The following is an 18,668-nucleotide window of genomic DNA, read 5'->3' on the forward strand; positions in this document are numbered from 1 at the left end:
CACTGCTGCTTCACAGTGGGACTGGATTATGTTGGGATATCTGGTCGGCATGGATGAATTGGATCGAAGGGTCTGTTTCTGAGCTGTACATCTCTATGACTCTATGTGGGCTCTGTGTGGATTAACCATGGGAAATGCAGGGTTACAGGGATAGGGCGGAGGGCTGGGTCTGGGTGGGATGCTCTGCGGAGGATGAGTGTAGCAAAATTGCCGCTTTCTGCACTGTCGGGATTCTATGATACAGAGAAAATCTACAACTGGAGACACAGGACTGGACACCAGCACAAGGGTGATAACTGAGCACACCATGGGTGGCTGCAAGTGTCATTCAGGTGTCTGGCCTGATCTGGAGACACCATTTGTATGTGCCAGCAACAATGCTCAGAATGGTAATGGTCTGCTGTGCATTGGGACTTGCAGGAAGGGAAAGCAATGACGATCTGCTTCCTCAAAGGAGGGCAAGCACCAGGACGAGAAGGAGCCTGGAGGATGCAGGCTCCTCAACTGGCTGCCAGACTAGCTCTTGATTGACTCAGAGTGTCTGTAACCTTATGTCGTATCAATGCTGAACCATCTCAGTAACATCCTTTGCTTCTCTTCCACACTGGTCTCACCAAAGGTCAATGTCGATTGGAATACAGGAGGTAACCATGGAGACAACTGAAGAAAGGAACTTGGAATAAAGGGCATGATTCATTTACATTAAGACAAGGGGAATTTTCATCACCCCCTTGTGAAAGTCTATTTTTCCCCTTTTCTTATTATTTCTATCTGACACCACTGTGGCAGATTTAACAAAAAAACTGCTCTGAAATTTTGAGATACCCCTGGCAACGATTCTTTAATGTTCAGGGCCCTGCCAACAAGTACTTCACCAACAGCTGTGTAGGGCCAGACTTGGTTGTTGAGATTAAAAGAAAAGTCCAAAAGAATTGCGGACGCTGGAAATCAGAATCAAATCAGAAACTGCTGGACAAACGCAGCAGATCCAGCACAGCATCAGTGGACAACAATCAGAGTTAACGTTTCAGATGCAGTGTCCCTTCTTCAGAACTGATGGTAGGTGGGGAAACAAAATTGGTTTTCATCAACCAACTTCTTCCTCACTACCATCAGTTCTGAAGAAGGGTCACTGGAACTGAAATGTTAACTCTGCTTTCTCTCCACAGATGCTGCCAGACCCACTGAGCTTTGTCAGCACTTTCTGTTTTTGTTGGTTATTGAAACACTGTAACTGGGAGTAGGCAATAAACTGCCAATAAGAAGACACTAAGTGGCAAAACAGCTTTGCCCTTGGCACCCCTCCTCCTGATGAAGGGCTTTTGCCTGAAACATCGATTTTCCTGCTCCTCGGATGCTGCCTGACCTGCTGTGCTTTTCCAGCACCACTCTAATCTTGACCACTCCTCCTGAGCTGACTGGCTTCATTTCACTTCTGCCCTTTGTCTCAGGCCTATCTCAAGAATGACCAATCAGATGGGACACTTGATGGTAGTTGTTGAACCACATCATAATAAAACTCAATGAACAAAGGAGATAAGCAGGTCAAACAGAAATTGGAACCTCTACAAAATTTTGGAACAGAAAATACTGGAAACCCACAGCAGGTCAGGCAGCACCTGTGAAGGGAGAACACAGTTAATGTTTCTGACCATGGCCTTCCATTGAAACTAGAAAAAGTGAAAGGTTCTGAACAAGAGCTGGGTAGAATGAGAGCAAAGGAAGATCATTCTCATGTTTCTCACACACGCATAAAAGGCCTTGGGGTTATCCCTGATCCTATCCGCCAAAGATTTTTCATGCCCTCTCTTAGCTCTCCTAATCCCTTTCTTCAGCTCCCTCCTGGTTATCCTGTATCCCTCCACTGCTCTGTCTGAACCTTGTTTCCTCAACCTTATGTAAGCTTCCTTCTTCCTCTTTACAAGACATTCAACCTCCCTCGTCAACCAAGGCTCCCTCACACGACCATTTCTTTCCTGCCTGACAGGTACATACATATCAAGGACACGTCATATCTGTTCCTTGAAAAAGTTCCACACTTCCACGACACCCTTCCCTGACAGCCTATGCTCCCAACTTATGCTCCTCAGATCCTGTCTTACAGCATCGTATTTACCCTTCCTCCCCCAATTGTAAAACCGACCCTGTTGCACGCACCTATCTCTCTCCATAACCAAGGTGAAAGTCACAGAATTGTGGTCACCATCACCAAAATGCTCACCCACTAACAAGCTCATCACTTGTCCCGGTTCATTACCGAGTACCAAATGCAATATGGCCTCCCCTCTGGTTGGACAATCTACATACTGAGTTAGAAAAGCTTCCTGGACACACTGCACAAACACCGTCCCATCCAATCTACTTGATCTAAAGAGCTTCCAATCAATATTTGGGAAGTTGAAATCGCCCATGACTACCACCCTGTGGCTTCTGCACCTTTCCAAAATCTGTTTCCCAATCTGTTTCTCCACATCTCTGCTGCTATTGGGGGGCCTATAGTAAACACACAACAAGGTGACTGCACCTTTCCTATTTCTGACTTCAGCCCATACTACCTCCAAAGGCAGATCCCCCTCAAACTTCCTTTCTGCAGCCGTTATACCATTTCTAATTAGCAACGTCACCCCCCCTCCTTTTTTACCACCTCCCCTAATCTTACTGAAACATCTGTAACCAGGAACCTCCAACAGCCATTCCTGTCCCTCATCCATCCACGTTTCCATGATGGCCACAACATCGTAGTCCCAGGTACCGATCCACACCTTATTTCTGATACTCCTTGCGTTGAAGTATACACACTTGAGCCCATCTCTGTGTCCGCAAGTAGTCCCTGTCAGTGCTACCTTCTCCACAGCCTCCCTACATTCTTAGACATCCTGACAAACAGCTAGCCTACTTGCTGGACTACAAGTCCGGATCCCATTCCCCTGCCAAATTAGTTTAAACCCCCCCCAAAGAGTGCGAGCAAACCTACCTCCCAGGATATTGGTGGCCTTCTGGTACCTGTCCTGCTGAACTGATTCGTCCACATTGATTGCATTTTTCCTCCCCTTGTTAAGTCTCAACATCTGTGCCTCTTCCAATATCCTCCATCACATCAAAGTTTCCAAATTGCTGCCACTAACTGCCTCCTCTTCCCCATGGATGTCTGAGCTCCACACCACTCTATTCTCCACCAGGACAGGCTGAGGACTATCTGCTATATCCAGTGTGGAAGCGTACTCTGAGAATATCAACAAACTCAGTGAAATGCAGTATCTAACACTGATATTTCTACCTCACGAAAGGTGGAGTCAACTGGTGCCTCAAAGCTCATGAAATCTATTCTTGTAGCCATCATGGTTGCATACCTCAGTCCACAAAGGGGCAGGCAGGTTCTCCCAGCACTCTCAACAATTTCTCCGGGTTACCAAGAAACCATCCCGGGGAGTGACAGTGACACCCATGAAGCATAAACTTGCTTTCCTCTCTAAGATGTGCAGCCAATCTGCCAGTGGTCGTCATGTCGTTTCTCAGTTCAGGCTGCTGCCAGCCTAGCCAAAGTGGTACTGTCAGAAACTGGGTCTTCTAGGCCCAGAATTGCTCATTGAAAAGCCATCTGGAGTGTGTCCCGCTGAAAATCAGCAGCCATCCACCAGACGTACCATTGTCATTGGAGGAGCAGACCAACACATGAATCAGAAGCAGTGGACCATTAAGCCTTTCTATAACAGAATCAGAAAAACCTGGAAAGACTCAGCAGGTTTGGCAGCACCTGTGCAGAGAAACCAGAGTTAACATTTCAGGTCGTTTTTCCAAACTGCCTTTTAGCCTTCCTAGCTTGTTACATCACTCAAAAAGATCATGGCTTAAATGACTGGGGCCTCAACTCCACATTCGCACTAACTCTGACAGTCCTGGACTCTCTTGTTGACCACGAATCGATCTGCCTTGAAAATATTCAATTCACCTGCCTCCACCACTCTCCAGGGAACAGAGTTCCAAACCTGCACAACCCTCAGAGTGAACAAATTTCTCCTCATCACAATTAAAATGTGAAAGGCCATATTTTTGAATTATGTCCCTAGCTCTAGTCTCTCCCACAACGGAAGATATTTTTTCAGCATCCACCTCACACAAGATCCTTGATGCTTCGAAAAGATCACCTTTCATTTTTCTAAACTCCAATAGATATGGGCTCAGCCTCTCCAACCTTGCCTCGTAAGGTAACCCCATCATCTCAGGTATCAGTCAAGTGAACTTTCACTGTCCTGCTCAGCTGCCACTTACATTCTTTTTTAAACAAGGAGTCCAAGATTTACACAGTCCTCGAGCTGTAGTCAAATCAACATCTGTACAACTGTACCAGTTGCACTACATACAACCAGACAAAGTCATCCATAAAGCTGACACAATAAGGGTGAACAAGTTACTTCCTAAAGTAAACACAGAGAAGTGTGGATTCTCCCTTGGCAGCATTCCGCTGGGTTTGTTCCCTTGGAGATACTTTGGTCCACATTTCACATCACCCACATCCTCACAGCACCCACCCATGCAATGGCAGAAGGTGTAACATGTGTCTGTTTTCCTCCTCCCACCTCGATATCCAACCCTCCAGACACGCATTACAAGTGAAGCAGTGATTTACCAGCAGTTCATTCAATCTAGGCTACTATATGGGCTGCTCACAGTGTAGTCTTCTGTACACTGGGGAGACAAAACTGGGAATGATCACTTTGCTGAACTTGGTGCACAAAAATGACCCTGAACTTCCACTGGCACTTCACCTCACCACTGTGCTCCCTGGCCAGCACTTCTGCCTCACGTCTGTTGCAAAGCTCCAGCAAGGTTCAAGGTGGAGTAACAACCGCTTATCTTCTACCTGGGCATTATACAGCCTTCAAGACTCAACACTGAGTTGAAAAATGTGGTGCTGGAAAAATACAGCAGGCCAGGCAGCATCCAAGGAGCAGGGGAATTGACATTTCGGGCATAAACCCTTCTTCAGGAATGAGGCTGGTGTGCCAAGGGGGTGGAGATAAAAGGTACACCAGCCTCATTCCTGATGAAGGGCTTATGCCTGAAACGTCGATTCTCCTGCTCCTCGGATGCTGCCTGGCCTGCTGTGTATTTCCAGCGCCACATTTTTCAACTCTGGTCTCCAGCATCTGCAGTCCTCACTTTCTCCTAGTCAACACTGAGTTTAACAATTTCAGAATGTAATCATCCGTATTCCAAATCGGTCACCTTCCCCCGATACCCCTAGATCCTGAGCTGTACAGATTGCTCCCTGCACAGCCAAACCATTCTCAACTATTCAGGCTTCTCAAGGCACTCTAACTAGCCTGGGTCTGTCTCATGGTTTATCAGCTATCTCTTTGTTTGCCTCTCCCTTGTTCTCCCTTTCTCTGGGCACTGTCGCCATGTATTCTATTCACTTGCAAACACCTTCATCAGCACAAATACTACTCTTTCTCCGCTATTTTCAGTTCCGATATAGAGTTTCAAACGTTCACTCTATTTTTCTCTCCACAGATAGTGCCTGACCTATCATGAGTGTGCAGTACTTCCCGTTTTAGTTTAGTTCTAAACCCTGGCAGAGTCTTCATAAAAGTGAAAAATTTGTCAAGAACTACATGGGGACAATACCTGAACCCCAGAATGGACAATATTATATGACAATTATGGTACTCTCCTTCCCTACACCACATTACCAGCACAATAACGGCACACATCAATGTCATCTGGATGGATAGCAAATCCCTCGCAATTATGAATACAGGTGTATTTTGGTAACACAAATTCGCTGAAACGCGATTGACAAATTGGAGACACTGTTTCCAAAATGAGAACTTTTAAAACGTGTGTGGCTGTAATTTGATTACATCGTCAACACCTTAAGCGCTGTTTCTAAAGCACAATCCTTCTATAATGCGGGATTGCACAAGAACACAATTGTCGTGTTATAGAAGAACTATCTGTATCTGAAAAAGAAATCAGTTTAGAGACTGTTAAACCCATTAACTGCCTGCATAGCAGACAGCTTCTTTATCCCTCTGCTCTCTCCTTCAACTTCAACAGTAACCCAAGGGGATTTAATCATCTTTCAGTTCAAGTTTCGAGCTTAACACTTGGAATATTAACCCATCTCATCCCTTTCCAAATGCTGGCAGACCAGCCTTTTCCCCATTTTGAATTCTTATTAACAATGCTCATTCAGTTGAAATGTCCTACAAATCACAAAATGCATACATGCAATAAAAAAAAATTACCAGGCTACAATCAATTGAGGTCCCACGTGGTTAAAGATGCCCTCCAACGCATCTCGTCCACATCCCGCACCTCCACCCTCAGACTCCACCCCTCCAACCGTAACAAGGACAGAACACCCCTGATGCTCACCTTCCACCCTACAAACCTTCGCATCAACCAAATCATCCGCCGACATTTCCGCCACCTCCAAAAAGACCCCACCACCAGGGATATATTTCCCTCCCCACCCCTTTCCGCCTTCCGCAAAAACCGTTCCCTCCGTGACTACCTGGTCAGGTCCACACCCCCCTACGACCCACCCTCCCATTCTGGCACTTTCCCCTGCCACTGTAGGAACTGTAAAACCTGTGCCCACACCTCCTCCCTCACCTCTATCCAAGGCCCTAAAGGAGCCTTCCACATCCATCAAAGTTTCACCTGCACATCCACCAATATCATTTATTGTATCTGTTGCTCCCGATGTGGTCTCCTCTACATTGGGGAGACTGGGCGCCTCCTAGCAGAGCGCTTTAGGAAATATCTCCGAGACACCCACACCAATCAACCAAACCGCCCCGTGGCCCAACATTTCAACTCCCCCTCCCACTCTGCCGAGGACATGGAGGTCCTGGGCCTCCTTCATCGCTGCTCCCTCACCACCAGACGCCTGGAGGAAGAACGCCTCATCTTCCGCCTCGGAACACTTCAACCCCAGGGCATCAATGTGGACTTCAACAGCTTCCTCATTTCCCCTTCCCCCACCTCATCCTAGTTTCAAACTTCCAGCTCAGTTACTGTCTCCTTGACTTGTCCGACCTGCCTATCTTCTTTTCCACCTATCCACTCCACCCTCTCCTCCCTGACCTATCACCTTCATCTCCTCCCCCACTCACCCATTGTACTCTGTGCTACTCTCTCCCCACCCCCACCCTCCTCTCACTTATCTCTCCATGCTTCAGGCTCACTGCCTTTATTCCTGATTAAGGGCTTTTGCCCGAAACGCCGATTTCGCTGCTCGTTGGATGCTGCCTGAACTGCTGTGCTCTTCCAGCATCACTAATCCAGTATTTGGTTTTCAGCATCTGCAGTCATTGTTTTTACCTTGACAGTTAATGAATATCTATTCATTTCAATGGAGATCCCTAACATTAGTAGAACTAGGTTTTAAATCTCTCTCTGCCAAACTTCTCTCGAGACTTCTCTGAAAATGTCCTGGCACTATGACCAGCAGGCCCACTGAAATGTCAAACTGAACGGTGAGGTTAGACAATGGAGCACTACAGAGTCAGACATGGTCCTGTCCTCAGCCTATCTCTATGTGTTGACATTTCACATCGGGGTCACTGGATACTGCTGGGCATCTAAGCTGGGGCAAGGAGCTCAGGCTAAAGGTATTGCGCTTAACGTTACAAAACAAAGCATATGTTAGAAATTAATGTTTTGGTCATCAATCCTTGCACATACTTGGATTGGTGTGGACTCTATGTGCCGAATTGCCTGCCTCCACACGGTAAAGATTCTATAATACAAATGATAACATGACTGTGCGCTTCCAGTATTTTCTGTTTAGTTTTGTTTCAGATTTCCACCATTTGCAATATTTCACATTTTACTTCTTCAGCTACTCTGGTTATAAACAGAGACTAAGTGATAAACCTGGGATTTTGTAGTTATTGTAGAATAGGGAGGTTGTGCTGGAACTGCATAAAGCATTGGTTGGCCTCAGCTAGAGAACAGTGTGCAGTTTGGGAATCCATACTGTAGGAGAGATGCAATAGCACTGGAGAGGGTGCAGAGGAGATCTACCAGGATGCTGCTTGGGTTGGAGAGTTACAGTTATGAAGAGAGATTGGATACACCAGAGTTATTTCCCTTAGAGCAGAAGAGTTTGAGAGGAGACATGTTAAGATGTATAAAATGAGTGGCATTGGGAGGGTTAGACAGGAAGAAACTTTCGCCCATGATGTCTACGAGCTCAGATTTAAGGTAAGGGGAAAAAGGTTTAGAGGAGATTAGATTACTTACAGTGTGGAAACAGGCCCTTCGGCCCAACAAGTCCACACCGCCCCGCCGAAGCGCAACCCACCCATACCCCTACATCTACCCCTTACCTAACACTACGGGCAATTTAGCATGGCCAATTCACCTGACCTGCACATCTTTGGAGTGTGGGAGGAAACCGGAGCACCTGGAGGAAACCCACGCAGACACGGGGAGAATGTGCAAACTCCACACAGAGAGTCGCCTGAGGCGGGAAGTGAACCCGTGTCCCTGGCGCTGTGAGGCAGCAGTGCTAACCACTGTGCCACCATGCCGCCTACTTATGGGAGGAAAATCATCTTCACCCAGAGGGTGGTTAGAATCTGCAACTCACCAGCTCTAAGGTTGGTAGAGACAGAAACCATCCTAACATTTAATTAGTATTTAGGTGTGCACTTACGATGCCAGGGCATAAAGGGCATTGGGTCCAGTTCTGGCAAATGGGATTAGAATAGTTAGGTTGTTGCTTTTGCCTGGCACACCACGATGGGCCAAAGGGCCTTTTTCCGTTCCGGAGGGCTCTCCCATTCAATCTGTTCAACATGTCATGACACAGCTCAGTGGAAGGGAGAACCTCAACCCAGAGGACACTACTGCAGCAGTACAGGAGCCCTCCTGGGATTCTGTAACCTGCATGAATTGGCTACTAACCACTTTAACTATCTGAGCTATCTCTCAGAAGAGCCACATGATTTATTCTGTCCACAGGGATAATCGACACATGGTCAATTAATGGGTCCATGCTAATTAGTTCAGAGAGAACAATTACTCCACCATTCATTTCCTAGAGAACATGTATTGAATAGAAATGAGATTTGAAAAGGAACACTTTGTTCATGACTAGGCTGTTCCCAGGAAGAGATTTGTACTGTATTTTGAAAGTTATTTCAAAAACATTTGATTTTAGCTTTGTTCATAATACAAGTCCAATTGTGAAAGGCCTGAGACAGTGCGCTGATAAGCTCTATGCATAATATTTTTAAATGGCTGGGTTAACACGAGAGGATGTGCAACACAATTAAGTAAAATTAAGAAAAGGGAGCTTTTGTGGATTTCATGAATCACCCTTAGTTGATGGCTGTTTTATACCACTACTGGATTTTCAAATTTTAAGAGTTCAATTTACTCAACAAACTTCAAATTAATCCAGAATATTTTAACTTGCTCATAAAACAGCCCAATGTCGATCAGTCTTCTGCTTCCAAATCTAGTGAGTCAGACGATGTGGAGGGATTGGTGCCTTGCTTTAACTGGTATCTTATCTTAAAATGATATACTGAGGTTCCACGGTCCTGCCTAGCAACACATGAAGGATTCCCATGTCTGAGTGAACATCCAGTGTCAATGCTGTTCCCCATGATTGTGATTCTGCTGCTGGGACCCCACTCCTCAGACACACCACTGCCCTGAACAGAAATCACCAACCTGTCACATCCAGTAAGGCCTGGAGAGACAGGCAAAACCAGGGCAAAACGTGTCCTGGGAAGGCCAGGCCTGTGACCAAAGGCCAAATCATGGGGTCAGTTAGTTACCCAGGCCTCATTGTAGGTCAACTGGCTCCAATGTTCTGTGGTTATGTTACTCGACGAATAGCCATAGGTCTGTGCTATTATTCCACAGAATCCAAATTAACTCTCACCGTGCCAATTAAATAATTGCAAGTTCTCTAAAAGATGACCCTGAAACTCTTCTAAAAACATAACTAATTCATTAATGTCCTGTAAGGAAGGAACCCTGCTATTTTTATTGGGACATGCAAATCCAGTCCCACATCGATGGGATTGACTTTTTACAATCTTTTGAAACTGCTTAACAAGCAATTTTGTTGCACCTAACTATAAGAAAATTCACAGGACTGAAGTGGGATCCAGCACCAACTAGGAATAGGTGAGGACCTGAAACCTGAATACAGGCTGAGGTAACTGGTTGTTGTCAGGAACAACCATTTAACAGATGTTCTTAATAACTTAGGTGACAATAAAATGGCTTCTCGATACAAATAACATGACGAAATGGCTTCTGGGCTGCAAACTGACAATTCTGCTAAAGCTGCATAAAATGGCTTTTAAGTTACTAACTGCTAATTCTGCTATAGTTGCATAATTGACTAATCACAGTCTGCTTCAATAGGGATTAGCAGACAACACTCCCTTTATAGCTTGGAAATAACTAGACTAGCTAAGACATTACTGGCCACCCTAACTGACCTTCAAATGCAGGTGCAATGGCTCGGTTAGTGAGATAAGGGTGGCCTGAGTGTTTGAAAACAAAGTTGGTTCCCAGGAAATATCACTGGACCAAGTAACTGTCAAATAAAGCAGTATCATGTATTGATTGGTAATTGTCTGAATGTACTGTGTGATCATGGCCTGTACGCTTCTTTAAGAAAAGTATAAAAACTTTTTGTTTTAAGCCATGTGCGCAGCCCCACTGAGGAACACGGAAGTGTATAACCTCTGTGTTCCCGGACACTCTGGACCCAGCTGTATGAAGAAATAAAGAAGTTCAGTGTTCAAGAACCAGACTGATTGAGAGTACTTACTGACTGATCATCGAACAGAGAGACCTACCCGCCCCACCCCCTTCATAGGCTGTAAGTTTGACCTTGTTAGTAATTTTCATATCCTACTAAAAGTAACTGTAATTCAAAAGTAATTCAGTGCTGTAAAGCTATTTAAGACTTCCTGAGGATGTAAAATGAATCAACTTCATTCTTCGAAATTAATATCAAAAGTGATAACTCCAAATTAAAGTTAAGAAGCATCCACCTTCAAGACTTGCTTGATGGTTCAAAGATCAGAATGCACTGCCTGAATGACAGCACCATCTCGGTCTCATCGAGCTGAGTGAAAGAAGGCAGTCAGTCAAGCACCTTCAACTCAGTTTCTTAAAAATATTTCATCAGTAGTCAGTCACTGTTTGGGAAGTTTCAGATCATGCCAAACAGGTTATTTCTTGAGCTGTGGAAAAGAACTGCAAAGTAGCGACCATTGGAGCTATTTTTGAACCATCACCTTGGATACCAGAATGCCAGGCATTTACAGTATCAAGTACTTCTCATTCGGAATTTGACACAATCAATCTCATGCATATTAATATGGCCTATATTCCTGCGATTAATTTGTTACTTTTCTTGCAATTGTGACTATGTGACACGAATACTTCAGTGATTGCACAGCACTTTTAAGGTATCAGTTGGTCATGAAAAATGCTATATAAATTCAATGTCACTTCTCCCCTATTGTACTATTTCTTTGTTGCCTTTTTTGTTTGCATCATGTTTACAACCAAGCAAAGTCAATAACACACTCCTGTGTTATTATGGTATTTTCTATCTCTTACACAATCTATCCTTGTAGCAATATCAATGGCCTACTGAGCTAATTTTCTCTTTTTTTAAAATCCATCACAGCAACTTGCTTCAATTTTCACAACTTCATTATTAGAGTTTGCCACCCAAATCTTAGTCACCATAACTTTCGAGCTTGTTTGAATCAAATAAGAAATGTTTCAGAAATTTGCTCTGCATTGATTCTATTACAGAAAAACAAGCATATATACAAAGAAAAGAATTCATATTTGCGTTGCATTGTGTATATTCTTAGGATGTCTCAAAGATAATTAATTATGTGGCAGTACTTTAGGACTAGTGGAATGTAGGCAAATGTTGCAGACAGTTTGTGTAAAGCATGGTCTCTCAGCCAGCAATGAGATAACTTACCATTGTGTAATGTATTTTGATAATGTTACTCGAGAGATAAATATTAATACCAAGGAGGATTATAATGAAATCTTAACATCTATCTGAACAAATAGTCAACATCACTGTCCATGATGTCATCTGAAAATAGCACTGATAACAAATCAGTATTCTCCCAGTGCTACAATGATGCGTTAATCGAGATTACATGCTCACATTCTGAAATGGAGTTTGTACCATCTGAATCACGGGTAACGGTGTTGCCAATCATCCAACCTGATTTCAATTAACAAACAGAATGCCAAACAATAAGACTTTTTCCACATTCTGTTCATCAATCATAAGAATGATTATTGATACGAAATACTATTGAATTACATGAGGCTTACTGAAGCAGGAGACCCTTGCAAGAAATAATTTTCATTGGGGATGCTTAAGGCAAAAGGAACTGCAGAAATGATAACCAAGGTAAGAACTGTAATTAAAGTAATTTATCTTTTGTAAAATAAATGTCAGTACAACATTGCTGCCTGAAATGCAATAGAATTGATCTCATTTGCAGAGGGGAAAAGGACAGGGAAATACCCATTACTGTGCTGAGTCAAGGAAAGCAAGTGCCACAATAGAAATTTAAGTGAATCTGAGTCATCACTTAGTTTCAGTCTTAGCTCAGTTATCGCACTCTTTCAATTCAGTTAGATGACTGGAATTTCAACACATAACTTACACTGACAGTTCAGCTCAGTCCTGAGGGACAGCTGCACTATCTCAAAGTGCTGAACACCTGAAGAGATGCCCGACTGAAAGGCCATCTACCTGTTCAAATGAACAAAAAAGTGTGTGGCCATTCTGCAGTGTCTGGTAATTTGCTTGATATCCTAGCCAAACTTAATCCACCAAGAAAAGGTGAATTGATCATTCACCTCATTGTTGACTGTGGGATTTTACTTGGATGCAACATGTTTTTGCATAACGAGGTGATTATAATTCAAAAATATTCAACTAGCTATGAAACATTTTTGAACATCCTGTATACATTGGAAGGTGCTTTAGAAATTTTAAATTTCATACACAGAAGACAATTTACATTGCTGTGCAATACTATATGCTGACTCTGAAACATTCAACAGATGGAGACATTGCTTGTTTAAATGAAAGTTGAGATGTTTGTCGTTAAGGTTTGAAGGAAATGGTAAAAGGTAAACTGCAAGGGAAAGGTAGGTAGCTCAATGGTCATTTGTTGTCTTGGTTTATATTTTACAGTTACTGTTCTTGAAATATTAAAAAGCTGATAACTGAAAGCTGATCAGATACAGACCACAGTGGAACTGAGTGGTACATTTTGCGAACAAAGTGGTGTTACACAGGCTACCATGCAGACAGAGACTGGCAGAATACAGATATCACTTCCTGGGCATTAGCTTCACCAGAATGACAGTAATCACTAATAGATGGAAAAAGGCGATGGGGCCAGTCAAAGAAGATCTGGTGAGTTACATATAAAGGAGGAACTTGAATAGAAGGACATGACCTGGGTTGAAGTGAAAGAGACTGTGGGCCAGGGGCAGAGTGTTGCTGCCTACAGATCCTCCAATCCTGTGTCAGACAAAAGCTCTGTCTGTCACTACTGGAGTTTGGATTCGAAGGCAACCCAAACTGATGAGACTAAAGTTTTCTCTCTGTCATTCGCAAAGGTCCGATTGAAAATCAGGTCTGGGCAAAATCATTCGAGTTGCTGGAAGTTAAGGCTGTATGCTAAAGGGCTGATTACAAATTAGCAATCTTATTCAGGCTGGAAAGGCCAGATGGATGCTGCAAAAACGGGGAAGAGATTTAGTCTGAGGCTGCAGACAGCATTCCTTTCAGCAATTCACCACAAACAAATCCTCTCAGCTCACCCAATTCTTTGTGGGAAAATTCCATAAGAGCGTCAAAATAAAACTGTTAAAGTAGAGTATAGAATGATAAGTTTGCAGTCTGCCATCAGGATGCACTGTCCAATTAACGTTTACAATTTGTTACCCTATCAACTGACAAGGCTTTAGCCCTTTTTCATGCTCAAATAAATAAGGTCAACAGATGGAGTCAAAATGATCAACAATCAGGGATATGGTTAAGTTTATTTTTTATTCCCCAAGACATCTGTTCTAACCACTCAAGTCCATAACTTGTGAACGAATCACTGCCAAATTTCAATCTCAAAGCACAGATGATGACAGGTTTCATTAAGTGTAGTTAGACGTGTGAAAATCTATAGAATCCTTTCAAATCACAAACTCAAAGCCACCAACCAGATTGCAACTGGGTATCCGCATCAAAAAATTCTGTTGCAAATCCATTTGAGGATTTTCTTTTATAAAAAAAGGGAACAGTGCACATTAGTGAGGGATAATAAGGGTCAGGGGGTTGACACATGATCCATTTAACCTGATCCCAATCCAGAACGGTGTGATGAAATGGTTTTCTTTTCACATGCTGCAGAGATTGACTCTAATGAGTTGAGACAGTTTTAATTCATTTCCCGTGTCATGCCTCTGGGCTAAAAACCAAATGCTGAAAATCAAGTTCTGCTATTTCCAAAGTTGTTACAGAAGTTAAAAGGTTGCAAAATCCATCAATTTACCCACTTGTTTCTTTGTCCATGTTTTCTGTACTTAACAATGATTACTATTTAACACAAATAAATCTGTTCTCGCTACAGATAAATAATTATGAACCATTGACAATGACTCTACTAATTAAAACACTAACCAATCCCATTCTAAAACTCCCCCTATACACACACACACTGAAAACAAAAATTGCACGGGTGTCACAGGTGGAGGGAAAGACTGGGAAACCAGTCAAAGCTTCCTATCCACAGAATTTGCTGAGATGATCCTTTTGGCTTGTCAGGATTGCCTGCTTCTTGGTCTTCCTTCTTCGTGTACTTACACAGGCTGCAGAAGGCACTGAGTGATGGTTTCACATTTATGATGTCTCTGACTTACTAATTAAGAGCCACAGTTTCCAGCTATTGATGAGTGAAACAAAGTGTTTTTTTCAGCCTTGAATTGTTTTACTGCAGGGTAAAGGGCAGCTCCTTCCTTTCCACAGGCCCAAAGTTTCTGCTGAAATATTCACACCTACAACCTGTCATGCCATCAGGGAGCCAATCACTTAACTGTTGGAAGGCAGAGAGCCTTTACATCGATAATAGGTCACCACTTACCAGACTAATCAGCTACTCGTTACTGATTGAATTTCCCTTGGCTTCAGCTTATCTGTAGTAACTCCTCTCTCTGCTTGAACCAACAGCAATACAAGCAGCACTTACTATGAGTATCAGATAATGTGCTTTTTAGAAAGGTTGAAATGTTTTGCAAAACCCTTTTTAAAAGTTATTTTCTCATTTCAGCCTGCAATCAAAAATGCAAAAGAAAGTGGCTTTTCCAACTCACTGACAGAATTCAACCCAACTCAGCAGTAAAATGGGAAATTCTTTTAGACTTGGTAGTTCCGCAGAGAGTGGGTTAGCCTGGTTGAGTTGGTAACTCTGTCCCAAACAAACAAGAAAGGTGATAACAGATCAGTGCAATGGCATCGGATTGAAATGGTAAACTGTTACAGCCGTGTTTCTCCGCACAGAAAATGATTTTCTTTTGATTACCTTTACTTAGATCCACAGAAAAATTGTAAACAGCTATGGGCCTGGAATGACGTGGGCCGTGTGAGGTCCGCCTGGTCAGTATACTTGAGGATTGTGTTGAAGAGGTCTCTGCCTGACTTGCACTTGAATCTGGAACAGTCTGGAATATCTGTAATGAACAAAGCGTAGATTTGGCTCAAAGCCGACGACAAAATTAGCATCAATCCATTTTTATCAACCCTTGTCCTGGATGATAAAGTACAGTTGAGCCAAAAATAACTTGCTTCACATTTTCTAATGCATCAAATTTCAAGGTAGTGTAAAGATGTTACAAAGCTCCTAAAAATAGGTTACACGTCATATTATGTAATATTATGGTAATTACTCTGTGCATTACCTTAACTCAAAACCTATCAGTTTCCATACTTACTGGGTTGAACTTTGTCACAATGGCCCCAGTGGTGATCTGGAAAGCCAGGGAAAACCTGCAGCAGCTTTTTGGAAAGCCACAGTTGGCTTTCAAGCCCATGTTGTAGTCAATGAATTATCATTGAAGTTGCTATCCCTTTAATGTTGACAGCTGTCAGCTAAGCATGGTGGCCACTGATGAAAGTACACATCGCCAGGTGACTCAGTGGACAGACATGGAGTCATGGGTGACCATGGCAACATTCACACAGGGACATTGGTGAAGCTGCAGAGGGTGTTGCTATGTGAGTGGTCAATATTGCTGCTAGCTCTTCTGTGGGGCGTAAGAGTTCTCAATCAGGAATTTCTCCTGCCAAACCTGCTGGGTTCACCAGGTAGTCTCCCCACGCAGCAACTAGATACCAGCATTAATGGGAAGATTATCTTAATTGGCAAGACTATAGTGGAACTGAACGATATACTTTGTAAACAGCTAAACTGATCACCATGCGGACAGACATTGGCTGAACACAGATGTTGTTGCTTAATTTCAAAAGATTAACTGCAGGATATTACTCTTTAAGAGTCATCGTGGTACTTGAATAATATTTTATCATGCATTTTAGAACTTTGCAATTACATTGCTACACCCAGTCAACTCTGTTACTCAGGGTATTATTAAGAGCATCAGATGAGTAAAGATTAACGCAATGAATTGATTGAAATACCAGGATGACTCAATAAATTTACTTCATGATAATTGGAAAGACTGCCAAGAAAGTAATAAAAATACAATGATTTTACAATCAATTGGTCTGATTTCTTGTAGTCTCAATTTTCTGTTCAAAACAAAGTCACATAAATCTGCAGACAAAACAAGTCTTATGGGAGACTGATGATCACAGTGCTGTTGAGCTGATTATATGCACCTTCCACTAACTAGAAGAACTCAGTGTACATGTTTGAGTTTCTGAGATCCTTCTTAATATATCTCCCTGAAGAGCTGGAGTGGATAATGAAGGGGAATTAATGTCATTTACTGCACACAACTGACAAGAGGCTTTTACCTTCTAAGACACCATTTAAACACAAAGACAATTCATAAAAGATGCTCCCGTGAAGATTAACTCTTTGATATCATTCAATCACATATGTTACGCAGATCAATTGCCTTGGAGATAACTCTATTGAAAATGCTTAAACCAGCTTGCACCTAAAGAAGCTTAAAGGATGCTTAATCGTAATAGCTTTTAGTAAAATGTCTAACAGGGATATCCAGGAAAACCATCACTACTTTATCAAACAACAAGTCCATTCTTATGTTGACAAAAATATGTGAGTTGCCTGGAACCATACATGGTGAAACCAGCTGCGAATGAAGTTATTTTAGATTTAATAGTTTCTAATAAGGCAAGATCGGTTAGTTACATCATCATAAAGAATCTGTTGAGGAAGAAGTGATCATAATACAACTGAATTGTGATATACTCTGATTCAAAACAACCACCGTAGGTTTATATAAAGCTATTTACACTGATATGAGGGTAGAATTGGCTAACGTTGACTGGGGAATTTGTCAAGGAGAAAGTGAGGACAGCAGATGCTGCAGATCAGAGTCAAAAAGTGTGGGGCTGGAAAAGCACAGCCGGTCAGGCAGCATCCGAGGGGCAGGAGAGTCAACGTTTTGAGCATCAGGAATGTGGAGGGGGGCCAAGAGGGTGGAGAGATAAATGGGAGGGGGGTGCAGCTGGGGGGAAAGGTAGCTGGGAATGCGGTAGGTAGACGTAGGTGGGGGGGGGATACTGATAGGTCCGCATCCCTTCCCCATTTATCTCTCAGCCCCCTTGCCGCCCCTGACATTCCGAATGAAGAGCTTATACTCGAAACATCAACTCTCCTGCTCCTTGGATGCTGTCTGACCGACTGTGCTTTTCCAGGGCTGGGGAATTTGACTACTCGGCACAATGTTAGATATATAGCAGGAAGCATTTAAAGTAACAGCTTAAAATGCTCACCAAAAATATACTCCATTAAAATGCCAAAAGTCAGTGAAAGAGATCCACCTTATTGGTGAAGTTAAACTTTGCACTTTATTAAATGAAAAGGCTTGTAATAGTGTGAAGGATCGTAGCAGACCTCAGGATTTAGAAAGACTTGGAACCCAATAAAGGTCAACAGCAAAGCTGATAAAAATGGGGAAAAACAAGAATGGAAGAGTAAGCAGTCCAGGGATCCAAAAAACAGATCGCAAGAGACTTTTACACATCTATAAAAACAAAAAGAGCAGCTAAAGTAAGTGGTGTTTCCTTAGGGAGAGAGAGAGAAACAGAATTGTGTTGCCTGAGATGAAGTGTGGCAGTGAATGTAAAAGCAAGTGGTAAATTGGCTCAAGGGTATGTATGCAATTATATCTTTCTCAGCGTATTACGTATGCACACATAACAGATGGCCCCATTTTAAGGGGTAGGTGGGCAGGAGATTCTGTGCCCCACCAGCACCTCCTTGTTCGAAATCTTCGACTACACTTAAAAGGCACCCAGCCAACATCTCAGCAACCAGGACCAGCACTCAACTCCTGTTAGGGGCTCCTGCCCGAAACGTCGATTTTCCTGCTCCTCGGATGCTGCCTGACCTGCTGTGCTTTTCCAGCACCACTCTGAT

General features: G+C 43.0%; 1 protein-coding gene across 4 annotated transcripts in view; it reads right to left on the minus strand.

The window, feature by feature from the left end:
* Positions 1-18,668, minus strand: part of arhgap10 (Rho GTPase activating protein 10) — a 205,769-nt gene that overhangs the window by 22,187 nt on the left and 164,914 nt on the right. For all 4 annotated transcript variants that reach the window (XM_072567806.1, XM_072567731.1, XM_072567637.1 and 1 more), the window contains one exon: positions 15,621-15,768. In XM_072567806.1, the coding sequence (XP_072423907.1) occupies positions 15,621-15,768 (148 nt within the window). The remainder of the gene's footprint in view (positions 1-15,620; positions 15,769-18,668) is intronic.

Source organism: Chiloscyllium punctatum, chromosome 1 (genome assembly GCF_047496795.1).
Source record: "Chiloscyllium punctatum isolate Juve2018m chromosome 1, sChiPun1.3, whole genome shotgun sequence".
Classification (NCBI taxonomy): Eukaryota; Metazoa; Chordata; class Chondrichthyes; order Orectolobiformes; family Hemiscylliidae; genus Chiloscyllium; species Chiloscyllium punctatum.